The sequence below is a fragment of the Garra rufa genome, chromosome 1 (genome assembly GCF_049309525.1).
Source record: "Garra rufa chromosome 1, GarRuf1.0, whole genome shotgun sequence".
Lineage (NCBI taxonomy): Eukaryota > Metazoa > Chordata > Actinopteri > Cypriniformes > Cyprinidae > Garra > Garra rufa.
In genome coordinates this window covers 92,472,252-92,496,480 of record NC_133361.1, presented here as the reverse complement: position 1 = coordinate 92,496,480, position 24,229 = coordinate 92,472,252, and the positions used below count along the sequence as shown (strand labels likewise).

The 24,229-nt window shown below is 40.3% G+C and overlaps 1 protein-coding gene across 1 annotated transcript; it reads right to left on the bottom strand.

Moving 5' to 3' along the window:
• Positions 1 to 16,372: 16,372 nt before the first annotated feature.
• On the bottom strand, positions 16,373 to 17,358 carry LOC141322183 (uncharacterized). The gene has a single exon (XM_073833414.1). It carries the CDS (start codon positions 17,356 to 17,358, stop codon positions 16,555 to 16,557), a length of 804 nt encoding a protein of 267 aa, XP_073689515.1. The 3' UTR covers positions 16,373 to 16,554.
• Between the last annotated feature and the right edge of the window lie 6,871 nt (positions 17,359 to 24,229).

The window sequence follows — 24,229 nt, the reverse complement described above, 5'->3', positions numbered from 1 at the left end:
AACTTTTGGGTTCTCAGGGTTCTCTTGCGGACTATATGCATCTTTTATGTGAAATATCTTATTCAGGTCAGTAATAAAAAATATGCATTTTGTATGATCCCTCTTATTTTGGTAAAGAAAAAAAAATGTTTTGCAGACCTAGTACATAGTATCCAAAAGGTTATGCGGCAGCTTTTGTGTTTTTTTTTTCTTCTGAGAGTGTTGTGTATGGAAACATGTGTTAAGTATTTGTAAGTTGTTAGCAGTTGTTGCTCAGTCATGACTTAACGTCTTATTTTTAAGTAAATAAAAATAAAATGTTATCAAAGAAGAGTAACATTACCACAACTTTGTTTAGAAAATTTGCAATTGTTTACTTTCAAATATGGTTCTGTATGACCGTTAACATGAATGTGCAATATTCTTTGCTTCTGAAAGATACATTATTTAAGCAATAAGGTACGAGAGGCCGTGCTGTATCGTGAATAAATCACGGCTGAAGGGCGTTGTTATATAACAGTTGTTATACTGTCATATTAGCAGAAACCCTAAAAAATACAGCTCTGGGTTACCCGCAACAGACACCAAAAGTTTGTCCTCCATCATTGCAGTCTCTGGACTTTCTAAGCAACGGTAAACTTTCGTCACCACAACAGAAAGCCCGCCTCTCCTTTCATTCGATTCAGACAACGGGAAAAAACACGCATGACGTCGGGTGTTTTTCTGCTCAGAGTTGCTTTTTTTCGACTTCAGGCGCTCAGAGCGCTTCTGCATAAACGCGAGGCGCAGCAGTAGCCACAACACAAAGCGTCAAAGTTTTAAGCAAAGTGAAGTTTCCACTACAGTATCAAATCCGCACTCAGTGCCGCTGGCAATGCTACAACGCCACTGCTTTGGGGAGTGTCAAATTTAGGGCAGAGTACGCCTATGGAAAAACAGCGTTTACACTCTATTGAGTGAGTTTCATCGTCACCTTTTACCGGCGGTTCGCAAACAAAACAAAGTTGCACGGAGATCTCGGTGGTCTGTTGACCAAAGGGTGCTAGCCAGCATTGACAGATCGGCTAAATCCATACTAGGGTACACTGGGCTTAAAATTGGACTTTTTAATGTTCATTCACTTTCTAACAAAGGCATCCTTATAAATGACATCGTGGAGGACAGTGCATTTGATTTCTTCTGCCACTCAGCTTTTTTCTGGCCATCTGAACAAGAAATTTCTAAACTGATTTAACAAATCTAATTCCTCAACATGAATACTTGATCCCATACCAACTCACCTTGTTAAAGCCTGTCTGCTTTCTCTTTTCTTACTCGTATTGTTCATTCCTCTCTAAGTTCCGGTATTGTTCCGTCATCTTTCAAAATAGCTGCTATAACCCCAAATCTTAAGAAACCTGGTGCAAACCCTAACAACTTAAATCATTTTCCACCAATTTCAAATCTCCCTTTTCAGGAACATCTTACCAATAATAACTTATATGAACGTTTTCAGTCAGGATTTCGTTCTAAGCATAGCACAGAAACTGCTTTGGTCAGAGTGACCAATGATCTGTTAATGTCTGCTGATGGCGGATTTTTATCGATTCTTGTTTTACTTGATCTAACTGCAGCTTTTGACACTGTCTCACATGCTATTTTGCTGAGCCGGTTATCTGCTATTGGCATCTCTGGTATCCCTCTTGCCTGGTTTGCTTCTTATATATCCAACCCTAGACAGTTTGTACAACAAAAAAAATTTAACTCTAAGCCTTTCTCTGTTAATTGTGGTATCCCTCAAGGCTCTGTCCTTGGTCCTCTATTGTTCCTTATCTATCTTCTCCCACTTGGTCAAATATTTTCTGAATTTGGTATTAATTTTCATTGCTATGCTAACAGCACACAGCTTTATGTATCCACTAAACCTGACACTATTGTTCCACCTGACTGTCTTACTAATTGTCTCCATAAACTTAGAACCTGGTTCTCTGCTAATTTTCTTCAACTTGATGGTAGCAAGACTGATGTTCTCCTTATAGGAACTAACTCCAGTTTTTCCAAGTCCCATAATTTCTCTTTATCAATTGATGGCTCCTCTGTTTCACCTTTCCCCCAGGTTAGGAACTTAGGGGTCATCTTTGACAGCACCCTTTCATTTGAAGCACACATTAATAGTAAAACTCGTTCTTGTCACTTTTATCTTCGTAATATTGCACGCCTCCGTTCATTTCTCACTCTACACAGTACTGCTATCCTTGTTCACTCACTTGTCACCTCTCACATTGACTACTGTAATCCCTTATTATTTGGTCTATCACACAAATCTCTCCATAAACTTCAGCTGATTCAGAATTCTGCTGCTTGTATCACAAATCGAACACCATCTATACAACATATTACTCCGACTCTCCAACAGCTTCACTGGCTCCCCATTAAGTTTTGTATTGAATTTAACATTCTCTCCATAATCTGGCTCCATGTTATCTCTCAGAACTCATTCAACCCTACACTCCTTCTCGCCCTCTTCGTTCCTTTTCACTGGGTCTCCTTCACACACCTAATGCTTGTTTAACTACTATGGGTCATAGAGCCTTTAGCCACACTGTGGGATGTGTTTCTGCGAAGGACTTGAACGGGTGATTAAGTATTCAAAATAATTTCTCTTTCATATAGCATGCAGCCAACGAGGTATTTCGCTTTGTATTTGCTTTATGTTTGTATTTTGTGTTTTGACGGTTCTGAAGTTTGTTTGTTTATGTTTGGGTTATATTAAGTTAATGTGGTTTTGTATTTTGTTTAGTTTTCACGGTGGATTTGGGGGAAAAGCATAAAATAAACCAGTAGTATGGAAACGTATGCTTAGAGGGAAAAACATTAGCCTAACTTTAGAGATGTAGCCTGGACAGCGGCATCTAAGATGCTTCAGCGAGCCGCAGGGCAGCTGGTATAAACGCGAGCATTGACTAAATTGTCCACAAACTGCTCCAGTAGCCGTGCTGGAACCTGCACTGTTGGCGTGTGTGGTATAAAGGGTCGAAAGTGATGCAGAGCCGCAGCTGACGTTAAAACAATCATTGACTAGAGTGACGATCATCGGTGGCTGTGTCGGAGCTGCGCTGTAGACATGTGCGATGTGTGGTAAGATATTTATTCATCATACAGTGTAAATAGCTTCATTAGCCTTATACTGGAGCTGGTTTCGGGCATTTAAATAATTATATTAATTAGCACAATAATGATAATATAACGCAGACTGACGATACCAACCCTACTGTAGCGTATTATTTACTCACCCTCCATGCATCCTAGGTATATATGACTTCCTTCTTTCAGACGAATGCAATCAGAGTTATATTAAAAATTATCCCGGCACTCCCAACCTTTAGAATGACAAAGACTGGTGTTTCTCTCCATTAGTCCAAAAAAAGTCCATCAAAGTGCATTGATCCATAATAAAAAGTGCCGCACATGGCTCCGGGGGAAGTGATGTGTTTTTGTACAAAAAATATCCATATTTAAAATGTAAGAATCACCTAAATCTAGTTTGTGCAGTTGTACACTGAACTTGCTGCTTTGTGAAGGTGCGTGACAGGACTGAAACGCTGTCTAAGCTGTGCCCCAATCGCAAAACAGTGGAACTGCTAACCAATCACAACACATTTACTTTTTTGGAAGGTGGTTCTTTATCTAACCCAGAACTATTCAAACCATTTGTGCCAGCCTGGGGAGAAAGCTATTGTAATAATGCAAATTATATTAAAAATAATGCGTTTTTCGAACCACCAAGCATGAGAGCATGTTTTAGTGCACTCCCAAAACTAAACAAAGACACTGTAAAAGGGCATAATAGGACCCCTTTAAATAAAATATTTGCTTGTACCTAGGTTTTAATACTATTACTTAATTCCTGTTAATTGTAATAAAACCATGAAACAATGAAAATGACACTTTACTTGCCCAATTTAATATTAATTCATTATGTTACTTTCTGACACACATTTGACGAAATGGGAAGAAGGCAGATCCATTTGCGAGCTTTATTGACATAAGACAAAAAACATGGTCAACAACAGGCAGGGGTCGAACACCAGCAAACAGTATCATAAAGGGCAAGACATAAGAGTAACCCAAAAACAGGCGAACGTAATCCAAAGGGGAAAGGCAATGGGTTTATCCAAACAGACAGATAATAATCCAGGCGAGGTACAAACAGAATCCAAATGAAAAGACGAGACAAAATCCAAGACAGGCAAGGCTAGACAATAACTATATAGACTGGGAAAATAAAGACAGTCTTCGTAAAGTAGCTATTAGCAAAGACAGAGATAAATGCGATAAAGTGCGTCGTATTTATACAGAGTCGGATTGGTGGCAGCTGTGTAGGTGAAATCAGTGCAGCGAGTGCTGGGAGATGTAGTCTGTGGTGTAAAGCAACAGTCTGTTTTACTGTGAATGTCAATTGAGTGGCAAAGTTATCTCTGGTGGTGACCGGACGATAAACCACAAACCAGGTTTGTGACACTTTCCTAACTATGTAAAACATAACAAATACAAACTTGCTGTTTCTTGCTCTTCTGCTTTCTTCATAATGTGGCGCAGGCAGCGATGACGAATTTGCATCTTCCAGATGAATTTGTCACTGGACAGCTGAAAGATGTCTGGAAGATGCAATCTCATAGATGGAAAAGTTGGATTGTGGCTTTTGACTGTAGCATTACTCCTTTGGGGTGTAAGGGGTGTAATACCTCATTATCCTCATCTGTTTTTTTTTAACCCTTTTCTGAAGACTTAACAGTTCGTTGTCATGTCTTCTGAATTTCTTTTGTGTTTGCAATTCATCCATACTATGGCAAAGCTCCACTCCCTGAAATGTCACCCCAGGCTTTCATAGTCCTCTCATTATGTGCAGTCACCACCATACAAACAGGGCAATCTGCGAATCTGCAGTAGGCCAGGCGATGAAATATAGGTTTTGACTGGATGCCTTTTAAATGCTAAGCTGCAATATGGGTGGACAGAACGTTTTCCTTTTGATATTACATTTGTTCATTGTAGGTTTTTTGAACTAGTTTCCAGCCTGTTGTTTCCTTAGGTCTGTCCAGTCCATTCTATCAATAATAATAAAAAAGGTGCTGATGCATTGTAAAGAGTCCTGTGCTAAATAAAAAAGTTACATTACAGAGGATTAAAAATGAATCTTAAAATGCACTTGAAATTGAACTGATGAAATCAAAGCATTTAAGTATGTGACCACACAGTTTTGACTGCCCACTGTACACGTCTGGTAAGTTTAATGGATACAGAGCCTTGCAAAATTATCCATAACCCTTCATTTTTTCACCTTTTGTTATGTTGCTGCCTTATGTTAAACTACTTTAAATAACTTTTTTCCCAAATCAATCTACACTCCCTACTCCATAATGGCAAAGCAAAAAATAGGTTTTTAACATTTGTGCAGATGTATTAAAAATAAAAAACTGAAAAGTTCCCGTTGCATAAGTGTTCATACCCTTTTCTGGGACACTCGAAATTTAGCTCAGGAGCATTCGTATTGCTTCTAGATGTTACTACACTTCAAATGGAGTTAAACTGTTCCAAATTCATTTGAATGAGTATGATTTAGAAAGGAAACCACCTCTCAGAAAAGGTATAACAGCTGAAAATGCATATCAGAGCAAAAACCAAGTCCTTTTTCAGGTACTGAATCAAAGTTTTGATGATCATCTGTTGCCCTTCAAAGGAAATAGGTTACCGGTATATACATCAGTCTACTACCAACATTAATAATCTATTTTTCAGGCATCGTATAACCCTGCTCCAGGTACAGAATTTTTTTAAGCTCAAATCAGACTACCATGCCTCCACCACCACCACCACCAAAACCCCCCAAACAACATCTCTAGCAAGGTGATCTACTTCAAATAACTATGTTGCACTGTACTTGAGCACGCTCATCATCCATCACATTCACATATATGTATACTGTAGGATTGACATGGAAGGTTGCCATGATGTAAAGTACAATTTTTCAAGTACTGGAGCAAAAGTTGACTTTTGATGATCGTCTGTTCCCCTTCGAAGGTAATAGGTTACATTCATCAGGCTATTACCAACGTTAATATTCTATTTTTCAGGCATGATATACCCCCAGGCATTATTTGAGTTCATGGAAAGAAAAATAACGAATAGATTACATTTAGAAAGCAATTTATCTTCTAATTAAATCATTAGATAAATGTATATATCTAATTAGTTGTATTTTGCATGTTTATTAATGATCCTTTACTAATTATAATTTTTTTTTTGGTATTTTTTTGCCTTTATTGAGATAGGACAGATCAGAAGTGACAGGAAGTGAAGTGGGAGAGAGATGGGGGACAGGATCGGGAAAGGTCTTCGAGTTGGGATTCAAACACGGGACGCCCGGAGCGCAACGGCGCTGTATGTCTACACGTTGCCCACAAGGCTATCGGCGCCGACATCCTATACTAATTTAATGTTGTTTATAAACACCTTGAGAAACTATTAATTGGGTTAATAAAGTCCTTTAATATTTGGAGTAATATGCACAAGTCACACAGTCTTTAACATTCAGCACGTGAATCACAACAATGGTATGCATACCGAGACTAAACTTGCAAAAAAAAAGTCAAATGGCCTTTCTTAAAAAAAAAAAGGTAAAAACATGTTGGACAATTTTGAAGTTGGATGAGAAAATCAGAGTTTTTCGGCCTTCCCCTACCTTTTTTAACTGAAGTACACAAACGAAGAACCAACCGTGTGCGACATTTCCATTGTGATTATGCAATGCATGAAGTAGTGGATGCGCATCACAGAGCTAGTGCAAGATAAGCATTTGTGGTTAAAAAGTATATAATATATATATATTTTTTTATTGACCGATTGTTTCACTAGATAAGAGCCCTTTGAAGCTGCAATGAAACTGCAATTTGGATCTTTGGTCCCTACTGAAGTCCACTCTGTGGAGAAAAATCCTGGAAGGTTTTCCCTTAAAAACCTTCATTTCTTTTCAATTGAAGAAAGAAAGACATGAACATTTCAGCTGACATGGGGGTGAATCATCAGGAACTATTTATTCTGGAAGTGAACTAATCTTTTAACAGCTGAAAGATCTAGCTCTGGTGGCTAGATCTTATAACTAAAAAAAGAGACTTTCATTCCTGGTATCTCCTTCTCCTTATACTATTCTTACACTATCTTTTAATAAATGTCAATGCACATCAAAAACTACACTGAAAATATTCTAATTATGCTTTAGGTATGAACTTTGAATTAATTTTTAAACTTTTTTGTCCACAGAGTCTGTGAGCTGTGCAGCGTGGGACACTGTCTGCCCCGTTGTCATCAGACGTCATGAGCTGGAGCTTCCTGACGCGTCTGCTGGAGGAAGTCCAGCACCACTCCACGTCGGTGGGGAAACTCTGGCTCACTGCGCTAGTTGTCTTCTGAATCATACTGACTGCAGTGGGCAGCGAGTCCATATACTACGAAGAGCAGAGCAAGTTTGTCTGCAACCCATGCCAGCCGGGATGCGAGAATGTCTGCTATGATGCCTTCACACCACTCTCGCATGTGCGATTCTGGGTCTTTCAGATAATCCTTTGCCATGCCCTCTCTGCTCTATATGGGCTACGCTGCCAATAGGATCTCCCACAATGAGAGCTTGCGGGGCGGTGCAGGGACTGGAGCTCCAGCCGCAAATGACTCGGCGGGGGTGGATACACCCCGCGTAGACCGAGAAAAATGTACTTTGGTGCACGGCAGCATAGGCCAGGAAATGAAGATGGCGAAGAGGAACGCGAGGACGACCCTATAATCTACGAAGTGCCTGAGATAGACAACACACGTCGTGAATTGGTGCCACCACGTCCTAAACCCAAAGTGCGCCATGATGAAATGATGGTCTGATGCAAGTGTATGTCTTACAACTGCTATCGTCCATTTCTGCAAGTTTTTTTAGACACAGAATATTGTGTGTATCCCACAGAGACTGGGAAAATATGCTGAATATCTCTTTGAAGTGCTTTCAGTGCCTTAAAGCACTGTGGGTCGCGGGAAATATTGTATAGGTCGCCAAGTCGAGCACGATTTTTCAGTGCGCTATATACTCTTGATTAAAATTTATATGTGTAGTTCACCTATTAGCCACACGAGGGAGCTCGTTGTTTTCTTCTTCTGCTTTCTTTTTTTGTTGTTGTTCTTTAGCTGCGCTCTGCATCGCCTGTTTCATACTCCGTCTGCAGTGCGTATGCGTTGCGTATTTTTTTCCGCACCCATGTTAACGGATTGGAGCGTTCACACTGCACGCGGTTGCTGTACAGCAGTGCGTCCCAAAAGCAGTGCGTTTGCAGAAGAGCAGCGATCATTTCGGCAGAGTCTATTTTTTGCTGTGCTGCAAGTCCACTTTTTCACAGTCAACACGTGGCTTTTTGGCTAGGTTTAAAATAAGGAAAAGTGCAGTTTTAAAGAAAAAGGCAACATAATACTGTACATGCACTTGTCCAGGCAGAAAAGTTATTTAAAGCATTGTTTTTAATAAAGATTTAATGCGAAAGAAAAGCATGAGAGCCGACTGTTTCTGTCTGTGGTAAGTTTTAATTATATTTGTTGATAGCCCAATTTCAATTAGAAAAGGAAGCTATAGCCTCCCTATGTTGTGTTTAAATGTGTTGCAACTTGCTTGAGCAATTTAATATACAAATCTAGAAGTCAAGTGCATTGAATAATATGTTGTTTTTTATTGAGTTTAAACGTGAAAATGTCTGTTACTGTATTAATGTACTGTGATAAAAGAGGATCACAATGCTGAAAAAGCACTTGTGGATTTGAAATCAAAATAACGGATAAATATTGTGTTTGTGGTAAACAGCATTTTCTGCAAATCTGCATTTTACTTAAATAAAAAAAATGTGCTTTTTCAAATATCTGTATCTCTTTTAAATAGTTAAGTGGAAGCATGACCTTAAAAATGGTCATACATATTTTGTTAATGCATAAATTCTCTTCGTGATATATGAACTATATGGGTTTAATGTTTATTGGGTCACAAGGATTTATCGACTTTAAAATGTGGGTCCCCAGAAAAAAAGTTTGGGAAACACTGCCTTAAAGTATGACGGTGTTTTAGTGTCATGTAAAAAAAAAAGATCTAAAACTAGAGATTAAAGTCGGGTGATTGAGGAATGATGGTTCCTTGAACTATAGATTCTAGCGAGACGGTGCATGACCCAACATGGCGGCGGCGCTCTGCTAGAAGCAGAGAAACCTTTTCCCACTTTTTTTTTTCTTCTCTCACTTAATTTCCCACAAATACAATAAACTGCATTAGGAGTAGGCTACTACAGGATGGGAGGGGAACATTTTTTTTTTTGTGCAAATTTGTGATCTTTGTTTGGATCTATTTTCATCGGATCTATTTTCGATGCTAAAATAGACAAAAACAGTCATTATTTCATCAAAAATGTAAGTGGCTTAATATTATTAACTTGTTTGTTGAACTGCATATGAAATCAGTGTCACATTTTCAATCATGATGTGATGGTAAATTAAGTGATGGTCAATTACATTACTTTTATTCAGATAGGGTGAATAAAAGTAATTTTCAATTAATTAAAAGCATTCAATTAATTAAAAGTGACTGTGAAGACATTTATAATGTTACAAAATATTTCCGTTTCAAACAAATGCTGTTATTTTGAACTCTATATATTTATCAAAGAATCCTGGATGAAAATGTATCATGGTTTTCACAAAAATATGAAGCAGCTCAACTGTTTTTATTATTGAAAATAATAATAAATGTTTCTTAAGTAGAAAATCAGGATATGGGCAAAACAAGGCGATTGACAGAGGGACTCTCACTGCTTCGGAAGGGAGCTGCGGCTCTGCTGCACCGGAAGGGAGAGTCCCCCTTGTGAGGCGAGATGCGGTGTGTCGGATGAAGGCTCCCGCTGCTTCCGAAGGGAGCCATGACTCTGCTGCACCGGGAGGGAGAGCCCGCCCGTCACTGAGCACGCAGCGCAACTCAAATGACGGACGGAGTGCTCACACTGCGACCGAAGGGAGCCACGACTCTGCTGCACCGGAAGGGGTAGCCTAGTCCGACACTGAAATGGGCAAAATAAGGCGATTGATGGAGGGACTCTCACTGCTTCCGAAGGGAGCTGCGGCTCTGCTGCACCGGAAGGGAGAGTCCCCCTTGCAAGGCGAGATGCGATGTGTCGGAAGAAGGCTCCCACTGCTTCCGAAGGGAGCCATGACTCTGCTGCACCGGGAGGGAGGGCTCCTCCGTCACTGAGCACGCAGCGCAACTCAAATGACGGACGAAGGGCTCACACTGTGACCGAAGGGAGACACGACTCTGCTGCACCGGAAGGGGTAGCCTAGACCGACACTGAAATGGGCAAAATAAGGCGATTGACGGAAGGACTCTCACTGCTTCCGAAGGGAGCTGCGGCTCTGCTGCACCAGAAGTGAGAGTCCCCCTTGCGAGGCGCGTCGGATGGAGGACTCCCACTGCAACCGAAGGGAGCCGCGACTCTGCTGCACCGGTAGGGAGAACCCATCCGCCGTCGAGTACGCAGTGTAATTCGAATGACAGACGGAGGGCTCACACCGTGACCGAAGGGAGCCGCGGCCCTGCTGCACCGGAAGGGAGAGCCCCGTCCGATGCTGGATAGACAATAAAATAGGCGATTGAAGGAGGGACTCTCACTTCTTCCGAAGGGAGCTGCAGCTCTGCTGCACCGGAAGGGAGAGTCCCCCTTGCGAGGTGACGAGCGTCGGATGGAGGGCTCCCTCTGTGACCGAAGGGAGCCATGACTCTGCTGCACCGGGAGGGAGAGCCCATCCGCTGATGAGTACGCAGCGTAACTCGAATGACAGACGGAGGGCTCACACTGCGACCGAAGGGAGCCGCGGCTCTGCTGCACCGAAAGGGGGAGCCCCGTCCGATGCTAAATAAGAAATTGAATTTGACGGCTGGTAGGTTCTCTGTGCCAATATGATATTTGTGTTGATTTTTGTTTATTGTATTTTTTTTTCACGGGTATGCCTGATTGAGCGGGGACTTGATTTTAAGTGTTTTGGAACTAAAAGACATTAAATGGGGTGGTTAAAGTCGACAATGAATTGAGGGTACAGTGCAAATTTAGCTTGATCATGCCCAAATCGAAAGTAAGAAAAAGGGGTGTGATAAGGTTAAATTAGAGAAAAGGAGGTTAAATGTCAATGTAGTTGCCTTTTTTCCTCTTGGTCTGTCTTTGTTTAATCAAATAAGCGATAGTTTCATTATCCAGAATGGGTAAATCTGATGGTGTTGAATTTAGAGGTTATTGCAATTTCTGAAAATCTCCAAAAACCAAAGAAACTGCTTGGAGGATAAAAATCGAGTGACGCGTCGAGAAGCGGTTTTAAGGGATGAGTTATGGGAATATGAGTTGCGAATAGTGAGGTACCGGGGTTGGCGATTGGCCCGCCTCCGGAGCCAGTGCTCTGAATGTTTGCAAGAACCTGGAACTTGATGATATTAGGCCCAGGGGGTGGTTCCAGAGTGATGGCATTCAGTGGAGTAAGTAGTGGGACTGCTTTGAATAAAGTTGTTAGGTTTAGATTGAAAAGAAGGATGAGAATGGAGATAGGGCGGTGCCATAACAGTTTGCGGAGGCAGCCTCACTTATGCATTAGCCCCTGGTTACTGATAGGGAAAAGGAGTAGCAGGAGGGTAAGAGTAAGAGGTCTTGAGCAGCCAGCGGAGGCAGCTTTGAGCTAGCATCTGCTGCTGGAGATAGAAGGAAAAGCATGGGAAAGATAGGAGGAAAGCCATGATAGCGTGCAGTGTGAGGAGTGGCCGAGTCTGGGGCACTGCCTAGGCTTGCTGATGGCCTGCTGAATCTTGATGCTTAAGAGCCAGAACGAGACCTGGAGAAAGACAACATTATTTTGAATGAAGTAGAAAGCTGTGAAGGAGAGGAGCATGGGCCGCAATTGTCAGCGGAGGTAGCCTCATACTTAAATAGGGCTAGTGTCTGCTATGGGAGCTGGATGCCACTGAAAAGAAAGAGGTTATTAGTAATAGGAGGAGAAGCCTGAGAGGTGTGGGCCTAAGTTGCAAACAGAGACAGCCTCATGCCTCCTTCCGCTGCTGTAAATAATGGGAACCGAGTAGGGTTTGTGACATCTTGAAGACCCCGTGTAGCCTGCACAGCCAGTGAAGGGGGCCTCGCACTAGCGTCTGCTATGGGAGCTGTAGGCCACTGAAATAGAAAAGGATTAGAAGAAACAAGAGAAAAAGATTGAGATGTTAAGGCTTGTTGCAAGCGGAAGCAACTTCGCTTTTGTTTCGGCTGCTGTAGCTGTAGGTCACTGAAGCTTGGGATATATGGAAGAAAATGCTGGAGAGCCTGTGCAGCCACCACAGCTGGCGCAGGCAGCCTCATGCTTGTTTTCGCTATTTTAGCTTTGGGTCACAGGAAAGGGGAGTGGTTTGTGGTGATCTGATACATACCGATGTTTTACTTCTACAAATAGCAAGCATTTCTTCTAAAACTTTGTCCGCTTTAGGTCATCATAGATACTATGTTTATTAATTCTGAACATGGGTGCTTATGATCAAGTACATTATTTATTTGCCGTTATGTATATTGTGCTGGCTGTGCATTATAAGTCATCACATAATTTTATTTATAATTTTTTTTTTTTTTTAAAAACCCATCTACAATGCTACTGAAAAATCATACACAGAAAAGTTTAGTAATTTTGTTTGTGTTCTGGTTACGAAATGACATGAACATCAATTATGCATCGCATCGTCTAACGGTTTTTTAGCAATAATTGACCTGCCTTTAGCGACTTACCCAGTGGTGTAGTAATGCCTGGGGAAGTGGCCATACGCTTCATTTATGAATTTAGTTTTGAACATTCTATTTGAATGCATAACTGGATCCTTGGACTGTTTACAGGGGTTCGCTAGTTTAAGAAATTTCTGATCGTAAAAATCTGATTAGTTTTCTTTGTAAGGTGTTGTTTTCGTAGTGATTCAAATGACTAGGGAGCGGGTGCATTAGGCACAATCATCATATACATTTCAAAGCAAGCTGGCGCCACGGTCCTGACTGCATCATCACGGTCTTTTTTTCTTTCTTTTTTTCTTTTTTGAGGTGTTTTAAGCGAATATTTACATTTATTCACATATGACTTAATGTGGTAGACTGTCATGATTTTGGCTAAATAATGCGGGACACTAACGTGAATAATGCGCATCAGAAGGGATTTTAAATAGTGGGTATACGCAAAGCCGCCTGGTAAAGTGTCTATACGCCATAAACCTGCGTATATCGTCCACTAAACCACTGGACTTACCTAAAAGTAATTAACAACATGGCCCGTCTCGCGCTAGCGACTGCTACGAGAGCTGGTGGTCTGACAAAATGCGGCATTGTGGCTGGAAAAGGCAGCTGTGAATAGTTGAGCCAAAGCGGGAAGCCAGTTGGGTTTGCTGCGGTGAGAAGTAGGGCGCGGCCCAGGCGCGTTTGAGGCTTGTCAACGCCAAACCGAATGCCAAGAAACTATCACAGGACGGAGATAAGAAGGCGGTCTGTTTATATACATGTCGTGCTGGTTAGGATGATTGGGTAAACAAATTACACCATTGCCGAATTTGTTGATTATCTGATCTTGCTCCTCCCGAACCTTGTTAATAAATCATCATTAAATAGCATAAATGGTGATGTTTCTCTCTCTTTCCTTCTTCCTGCAGAAAAGCCGACTCACCCTTTTGCTCCAGGTCAACAGGTGCTGATAAAGTGTCTGAAACCTCCAAAGCTGGGGGAGGCAAAGTACCTAGGACCTGCGACGGTCATCGCTGTGACGAGGATCGGGGTGCTGACTGACTACCAACCACAGTGGGTTCATGCCAGAGTGAAGGCTGCTCCAGCCACATGAGGGGATCAACCTGTCGTTTCTTCATCTGCCTGAGTTCGGGGAGCTGAGGGGGAATCATTAGGCGAAGGACGAGGAAGAAGAACCAAGAATTCACAATCACCATCGCTGAAAGTTTCTGGCCATGTCTTCAAAACCAGTCATATATCTGGCCACATTAATAAATCTGTTTGCCTATGCTCATACTTTTTTTGTTGGTACGGGAAATGAAACCTGGCTTGGAGAAGATGAGATGCCACATGCATACGCCACGAATATGTGGTGACGATTTGCTAATTATACAGCCAGAGCTGATGGTAAGAAAGGGCCTTGTTACGTATGCACTAAAATGACACATAGTGCTACTGGACCACGTGTGATTGTTGATGCTCTGCCAGCAGAAGAATGGGAATGCATTGCATTCATCAGTATTGCTGGACTGATTCCGGCTTTAAAGACTTCTGGACAATGGATGTGTAGACCAAATGCAACAGTTATATTCCTGATTCGTTGTTTTGTGTAGAAAGACAAGAAGGAAATTACAAGTTAGGTGAAATTCCAGAGAAAAAATGTGCTCGAATTTATCAGTATTGCCAAATGAAAAGTATTACATGTTGTCATTACTGTCTTTCGAAAGGTGGAGTTTGTGTTATTGTAGGAACAACATGTTGTACATATATCCCAGAGAATGATAAAGATGGTCATTTGATTGATGAAGGTTTGAAGAATATGACTAGAATTGCTAATGAGCTACAAGCAAGGGAAATTGGGGATAATCGGGATGGCTTCTTGGCCTGGCTTACAGGTCGGCAAAGAATGTTTGTAAATTCCTTAATCCCTATAGTGGTTATGCTTTTAATACTTGCATTTATTATATGTTCTATTATTCCATTTATTCGAGTTTTGATTAATCGTGCTATGAATAATCTTGTATCTTCTCAATATGCTTTGATGAGTAGACAAAGCTCTGCAGCTTTGTGTGAGTTCTCTTCCCCCTCCCTATTTCCTCTCTCTCTGCTGTTTAATGCATCTTATGCTGCGTTCACACTGCCCCAAATGTCATGCGGCAGTTGCGGCATTGCAGTCTGCAATCGCAGATAATTGTATGATCCGTCCTAGTTGTTGTATAAAGACAGGAATGTAAAGGAACTTGCTTGGATGAAGATCGCTGAAGAGATCGGGATGTCAAATCTTTTCTCAACGTAATTATTTCCCATTTCGTTAGCTAGCGAAACATGGTCATGAGAGGATTCCAAAATGTCCAGTCCCAATAGTTTACCATGGTTTATTCAGGGGAAGTGTGCAAAAAACTAGATGCGTTGGGAGCGTTGCCTGACGTGTGCGGTGTGAACGCACCAAAAAGCAAGCGTTGCCAGCTTCAAAGTATAAGCGTCAAACTAGATGCGTTAGGTGCGTTGCCTGACGCAGACAGTGTGCGGTGTGAACGCACCATTACACTTGTTTCTGTCTGATTAATGTATGGTTGGTTGGAATAACAGGAAGAGCTCATTGTATACCCAGATCTATTTCTGATATTTTATTGTACACCCAATAATGTTTTGTTCCATATGAAGCACATAGATATTTTAGTTAGATGCATAACATCCGTTAATATTCATATATATATATATGTCTGTGTCTCTGCTTCCCGGCCGTATCAGTTGACTGGGAGATTGAGAATATTTAGAGGGCAGCGAGAAGCATAACGGGAAATATTTATTAACAGTGTGGTAAAGCGAAAAGCAAAAACTGTACCCGATCTACCGTGCTGTAGCTGCTCACGTCACAATCTTACTGGTTTCAATCTGCTTAATCTTGATGATGTCAATGCCCTTAAACGATGTTATAATGAACTAATAATAATAATAATTACTGTAATAATATATAACAATTTATCACTCCTGACTTGGCAAACAACTTTTGTTTGGCTTCAATTACATTTCCTCCAACATTTCCAATGTTTACACTAAATGGGACCCCAGTTATTACTCCACACCTCCATATTTTATTACTTATTTGATTGCAACTTAGAATCATTGCTTACATACCATTTCCATTTTTATCACTATTCCTCTGCTCTTTACTATTACATATTACCATCAATGCTCAATCTTGAAAAAATTTTTTACACTTGATATCATCTGCTTGTTTCAACTAATTTGGTAATGCATTTATACTTTTACTCCATAACCCCTCTTTAAATCACACTAAAAAATTTTATTCATCCCCTTCTCAATTTATTGATTCCTTTTTGCTCTGCTTACTAATTTTTCTTCATTATATTTTTTCTCCTTCTTGGTAAATGTCCCTAGACCTACTCATGAGAAAACATATTTTATTCATTTGATCATAAGATCTGAAAGATCCAATGCATTTACCCTCCCCTTGACAAAATGGGGAGAGAAGAGGTCGAAAGTGGACAAAAAAAGACATTTTAAACCCAGATGTAAACCAAGCCCAAATTTACTACTCAAATATTTTGAATTATATCAGAGGTGCTTCTGTGAACCTCAAGATTGTCTTGTTTTTGCAAGTCTTTTCACAATGATGGCACAGCAAAGGCATCTCTCTGGTGTTATCAATTCTCTCATGTGTGAAACCTCATGTTGCTTTATTTCTGAAACTCTTTCCACAGTGACCACATATAAATGACTTCTCTCAAGAGTGAACTCTCATGTGCCTGTCAAGGTTTCCTTTTTGGTTGAAACTTCTTCCACATTGCTGGCAGGTGAAAGGCTTCTCTCCAGTGTGTATTCTCATGTGGACTTCAAAGTGCCGTTTTTGACGAAAACACTTTCCACACTCAGAGCATGTGTGGCAATTCTCTTTATGAGCTGCCCTATGGACTTCAAGGTTTTCATGTTGATCAAAACTCTTTCCAGACTGATCACACGTGTAAGGCTGCACTCCATTGTGAATTTTCATGTGTCTGGTAAGGCTTCCTTTTTGAGTGAAACTCTTTCCACACTGTTGGCAGGTATAAGGCTTCTCTCCAGTGTGAGATGAAACATGTCTTTTAAGAGTTAGTCTATGATTGAAACTCTTTCCACACTGGTGGCAGGTATAAAGCTTCTCTCTTGTGTGAACTCTCATATGGATTTCAAGGTGTCCATGTTGAGTGAAACCCTTTCCACACTGTTTGCAAGTGTAAGGCTTCTCTCCAGTGTGAATTCTAACATGTGTTTTAAGACTTTTTCTAAGACTGAAATGATTTCCACAATGTGGGCAGACATAAGGTTTCTCTCCTGTGTGAACTCTCATGTGTCTTGTAATACTTTCTGTTTGAGTGAAACACTTTCCACTCTGTTGGTAAGTGAAATAACTTCTTTCTGTTTTTCGAGTGATTTTTCTTGAGGAAATCATTTCAGTCTGTGAACAACTAAAAGATTTTTCTCCATCTATGAAATCATAATCTTTCTCTTCCATTTCATTCAGTACATCACTCTCCTCTTTCAGTGCCATCATGTCTAAGGTGAAAAAACACAAGTAAAAAAAAGCTCAGTTTAGTGGCACAAAATAGCAGACATCAAAACATTCAAACATGTTAATGTTCAAAACTAACATATAACTACATCCTATATGCTCTAAGCCAGCGGTACTTGTTTCCAGTCCTCGCTATCTACCTGCTCTGCATATTTTACACGTCTCTCTTAAGCCCCGGTCAGATTACACCATTTTAGCCCGATTTTGCCACGATTTTCTTTTCGTAGGGTGTCGTGGAGAATCGTATACGACAATGGGCGTCGGGACACAAGATTCGAATGTTTCATATCGTGTAGTGTGACATAGTCCAGTACATGTCTGCGATGCTCCACGACGTCTACACAGAAAGACTAGCATGTTTAATATTTTTCCGGCCCTCCACGACGAGTTCGGTCACATGGGTGACGTTGACCAATAGGAGCACATAACCTCTACCGTAAACAGCTTTTAAACATGGATAAACGAAAGAGAGATGACTTTGCTACTAGGTGGACCTATGAATTGGAAGAAAGCTTTGTGGAGCTATGGCAACAGTATGCTTGCCTTTTTTATTTGTTTAACGGTCGTTTTTTATCTGGCTAAACAACGATATTTTACCTCAAGTTCTCTTTGCAGGATTGACAGCCCATATTGTCCTCTTCGAGCAAACCTGGAACGTGCCCACTGTCGAGTTTTCTTTTTTCTTTTTTTTTTTGCTCTTTTCAGAGATCAACACAGCCAGTACAAAAAACGCCGCTTCTGGATCCATTGCTGCTGTTGTTTACGGAAGTAGGGTGCGACTTGTCGTAGACGTCACGTAATGATTGGTCGCAAAGCGACGTGTAGTGTGACATGTTTGGTACCCACGACACAACAAGATTTTAACCTGTCAAAATCGCATAGTCTGACACAGTGACTGTCGGAACCGACAAAAAAATCGTGTAGTCTGACCGGGGCTTTAGTTAATGCACCTGATTCTGAAAATCTGTTTGTTAAGCCCCGTTCACACTAAAGAGTCTGGCGATGAGGTCGCTACTGGGCGTTCTCATCACTGGTTGCTTAGTAACGTCATTTAACAGACGTTTTTATCCAAGGCAACTTAAGAAGCAATGACTAGCAGGTTACAATTCATTTTAATGCATTTACTGTTATTTTTAATTTGGTACGAGTTTTTTCTATCTACTAATTTATAATTTTGTCTGTTGTCATACATTTAACACATTTTGGTTTTGATTTTTTAAGAGGTAATATCTCATTTTAAATCCTATTAGCTCATTAAAAACCTACTTGGAATCCCCACGATATCGGCCACCCCTTTCCATGCCTCATTTTTTAAATTTATGTCTCTGTATGTGGGCAGGGACATGTCATATAAAACAGGACAATTGCTAACGGCAAGAATTCATTTCTCCTCCATCACTGCTGGAGCTGAAAGGAGAATGATCACATGATCACTGTCGTCTTCTTTCCTAATGGCGGTCGCTCCCGAAAGTCGCTCTTCATTTGCATAAATTTGAGAGATTCTGAACTTTGTCGTGTTGCTGGACACGCCCACATCCGGTCGCTGATGGCCCCTGTCGCTCTCAGCACTGGAAATCGCCAGCTCTCCATTGAAATATATGGGATATCATCACTTTGTCGCTGCATGTCGCGTGTAGTGTGCATGAACTGTGTTCCAATTGACATGTTCCCTACACAGTATTCATTGTTTCCTACTCCCTGAGCACTGGAAATCCGTTCAAATTTACTTCACTTTGTGAAGTATTCATTCACACATTTGCGTTACGTTACCGCCTGCTGCGTCTTCACACAAAAGATGAATCTTAACAGAGGAGTGTGAATATGACATCTATAAATAAATACAATTTAAATTCACTCGTATAACACAATGGATATTATCCACAATTAATCTTTCATAAATGTCTACACTTTGTGTGTTGCAATTCGTAAGCATGCAATATTTAGCACTGTGCAAAACTTTTGAGCAGTGAGTGGATTTGAACTTAAACACCACTGATTCCCGCGGGATTGCAGGTCTCTACTTTGAAGTCCACTTTGCAGGGCATTTATGTTCAAATGGAACAAACATTATATATGATAAGAGATACACACAAAATATGCAGAGCCTTGGGGCACGAGGACTGCTGTATTAAAGGGGTCCTATTATGCTCCTTTACAAAGTCTTTATTTTGTTTTTTAGGTGTACTTGAACATGCTGATATGCTTAGTTGTTCGAAAAAACGCTTTATTTTTCACATAATTTAGATTATTACAATAGCTTTCTCCCCAGGCTGGCACAAACTGCTCGATTAGTTCCGGGTCCCACCTTCCGAAAAGTCAAAAGTATAGTGATTGGTCAGAAGTCCCTCTGCGTTGTGATTGGCAAAGAGCGTGGACCGCGTTCCGCCCTGCTGCGCCCCTTTCCAAAGCAGCAAACTAGATTAAAGTGATTCTTACGTTTTCTTTTGTTTGTTTTTTTACACAAACACATCTGATCGCTAAAGGAGTCTTTTACCGACCGCCCCGGAGCCATGTGAGGCATTTTTTTATTATGGATCGACTTATTTTTAATCTATGCTTTTCTATGAGTACCAGAATTGATTTAATATAACTCCGATTGCATTCGTCTGAAAGAAGAAAGTCATATACACCTAGGATGCATAAAGGGTGAGTAAATAGTACGCTATTGTTGGTCCTATCGTCAGCATACGAGATTGTGGATATGTGACAACATTATTGTGCTAATGTATTTAATTATTTGCATGCCTGAAACCTTAAAGGTTGTATCAGCGATTTCTAGCCTAAAACATAAAGTGTAAATTTCAGCTGACCTTTCTTCACGATCCGCTCGCTGCCTGCCCCATAAATTGTCTGTGAAAAAAAACACGTCTCTCTGGTCAGCCTAGGGTCCGAGATATCCCAAAAAAACAATCGGCGCTATCAACTATTTTCACAGACAATTTATGGGGCAGGCAGCGAGCGGATCGTGAAGAAAGTTGAACTTGACACTTTATGTTTCAGGCTAGAAATCGCTGATACAACCTTTAAGGCTAGTGAAGCTATCTACACTGTATGATAAATAAATCTCTTACCACATACTGCACATATCTACGGCGCGGTGTAGACATGTGCTAGTTCGTGTTTACATGAGCCGCGGATCTGCGTGTGTTTGGACCCTCTGTTCAACACACATGAATGGCACTGCTTCAGCACGGCTACCGGAGCAGTTCGCGAACCTTTAGCTAAAGCTGCGTTTAAACGAGCCGACCTACGGCTCGCTGTAGCATCCCAAAAGCGGCTGTCCATACATGGGTAAAGTTAGGCGAATCCCCTACCCGCCAACAAATTGAATTTCAGTAGACGGGATACCGCGTTGTGACATCATTGCATCTGGAAAACAAACGCTGTAGTCCAAACGAGTCGTTCACTGTAGTTCTTGAAAAGTGATTTTTTTTAAACGAAATATCTCTGTTTGGAGTGGACTTTGAGATGTGTAACTTTGTAGATGTTTTTTTATGCCCAAATATACACACCACACACTGGCTAAAGTTCAAAAAGTGAAAAAGCATAAAAGCACCCCTTTAAGCAACTGTAAGAGGTGATGCATTTAATTTGAGAAACCCTTTACTTGTTTAGGATGTCTCAAAAACTATCAAGCTGGCATTGAAACTAGGGGTGGATATTAGGATCGGATATCTTCCCCCGATATTAAAAAAAATTGCTTAAGTTTTTTTTTTTCTTCCTCCATTTCTACTACTACATTTTATTTATTTCAATTTATTTTAAGTAGGGCTGGACCAGATTATTCGAATATTCGTTCGGTGGGTTGGCATTCGATTTAAAATTTTGAGATTACTAAAGTACAGCTGGGCCCACTTGAATGGTGGAAGCAGAAATAGGGCTGTGCTGTCGCAATGACAACCGCGCCTCTGAGTTCAAATGGAAGAAGTTTTGTTTTCGATTTGAATTATGTAAATTATTTCTTTACAGTTCCGGATGATATATTAATTTTACCTTAATGAGTAAAAATTAAGTTCCACATCGCACCAGCGCTTTCATGTCCTGCAAAGCATGCTTCAGCTTTACTCTCCGCTCAAACGATTGAATATGCGCCTATTACACATTTATCTAGGTTATACAATTAAACTAATATTGTGAAATGCTTTAAGTTTTTTATATCTATGAATTTTAATTTAAATCGTGATGACTTGAGAAGCCTAAATTGGCCTGCCGCTGGTTGCTTAGTCGTTACTTGAACTTGAATTTAACAAATAAAAAGTGTCACAAATATATTTCTAAATTTACTTTATAACCTAAATAAACATTGCTATTAAAAACAGCAGCTGTGTAATAGGCAAGAGAAAGAGAAACAAGACCTGTTTCAGTCGGACTCGGGGTGGGCCAGTAATTCGAGCAGTCGAGGTTGTTAGGAATTTTTGCAATGAATGTTTGTTTAATAGCCTATTTAACACTCTTTTTTAGGCTAGTTTCATATTTAAATGTATTATTTCTTGGATTTATTTTAGCATTTTGTAGGCTGCTTGTTCACTGACGGAAGTGCTAAAATAAACACCCACGTTTGTTAATAATGTTTGAGCCTAATTTATTTTTGGTTTCAAAATAATATACATATGTATTTTATATATAGGCCTATGTACACAAACGTTATATATAATGTATATTTATTTATAAATAGGCCTAATTTAGATATAAATTTATTTTTATATATAAACACCGCACCATTTTTTTTGTTCCGATGATACCACAAAAAATCTAGCATCGGAATCGGCGAGTACTTGAACCCACGTACCAATCCGATACCATTTTCTTAAGATATAAGTTATTCCCGCTAGCAAATCGGAAGCCAGTTCTTCTTCGCGGCTCAGAATGCAAACACAAGGAAATAGCGCTGTGTTGCCACAAGCAACCACTGTTTAGAGCAGCGAAGAAGGAATACAAAAGTGCTAGCAGTTTGTCCGCTGTTTGGCAGTATCTCAGACTGGACCAACCAGCCAGTAAAACGGCGGCATGTCTCATATGTAGGGCTTTATGATTTCCGCGATGCGGAAAACACGGACGGAATCGCGGAATCCAGTCAAAATTGAATTTACAGTTTAACGCGGAACGTCACGGAATTTGTTGAAGTTTAATCAAATGCATTAATCAAAGGTAGTTCATTACACTTAAATCAAATCGTGATATGGACTAATATTAATCTGAAAACCGACTGTTTAAATATGAATTATGCGTGGCTCTGTGTTAATGAATGGTACAGCCGTATGGGTTTGTTTTAGGGGTGGGCGATATGACCTAAAATTAATATCAAGGTATTTTTTATCTTTTGAACGGTGACGGTATGATATCACGGTATTAAGTTCCTGGTCTTGATCAGAAGATCACAAATATTGTCTCTGTTCTAGGGTGATACTCACAGAGCCCTTTCTGTTTGAGAGTGCCATCTTTCAACTACCTTCTGGCCATTAAAACTGTCCAACTCAGGCCCTTCAATGCTGACGAATAAGAGTTGGTGGAGTGAATCCACTGAGATGTGGCTTCTCCAGTCAAGTCAATTTGCTTAATTGAACTGAAACCCCTATGAGGTAGTGCTAGTAATAGTTCAGCAAGTAATAAATAGAGTATTTTAGTAGTATGCTAAATATACTCTAACACTGTAGTTTGATGGTTCCCCAAAAGACAAACTGATATGTAACTTTGCAAGTGTTGGCGCTTTTCCACTACACAGTACCAGCTCGCCTCGACTCGGCTCTGTTTGGTTTTCCACTGTGTAAAAGTTGTACCTGTACCGGCTTCCAGGTACTTTTTTTCGTACCACCTCCGGCGAGGTTCCAAGCGAGCTGAGGCGATACTAAATGTGACGTGAAAACACAGCAGACTGCTGATTGGTCAGAGAGAATCGTCACTATTCACTGCGTCGTCATTGCACGCGCCAGCAATAGTATCCAGAATAACCCCACCATTTTTAAAAAGTTTGGCCAGAGATTGCGTGACATATCCAATCCATTACATATTATGGCAACTCGGAAGAATACTCCGTGGTCAAACGAGGAGGTGCAGACAGCGGGTGTGTGTCGCGTAGAAGATTACGTCACGGCAGTTTCTTGCTATGACAAACCAGGTACTATTGTAGAGGTCCGAGTCGAGTCGAGCCGAGCTGAGCTGGTACTGTGTAGTGGAAAAGCGCCATATGTGAATCTTCTACCTAGCCAAACTTAACCTAAATGTACTAATACTAGACTAATAATACTAATAAAGGACTGTTAATTGACATGTAGTTGCAAAGTTGCTTCTAGTCAATAGACTAGTGGGACCATCAAAATAAAAAGTAATATAATGTTAAAAATAAATGTAATATGATATAGCCTATTATAAATTGCATAGATTTAATATGCTGCTCATTATGCCTTATGTATAATCATAATTTTAAAAGTTAGAACCTCAAATACTCAAGTACTATAGTATATTGTAATTGTTATGATTATTCATGTGATTATACAACATATACATTCTTTTTTTAAATAATGCATTCATTACAATGCCTTAAAAATACCATTATAATGTATAATAAATAGGGGCTTCATAGAAAATGTTACCAAGACTTCTGTGCAGAATTTAAATGGTTCTTACTAGATCTGGAAGTGTTTTTGGTGCCCCATCTATACTTTCATCAGACTGTTCTGCTTTAAAGATTGTTTCTATTACAATTAACTAAATCTAAAGCAGCTTGAAACTCAGTATTAATAAAACTTTGAAATAATGTACCACAAACAGTCATTAAAGATGAATGAAGATTAAACACCAACCTCCTTGTTCCTCATGTTTTATTCTCAAAGGTTCTGGTTCCTCTTGTTTT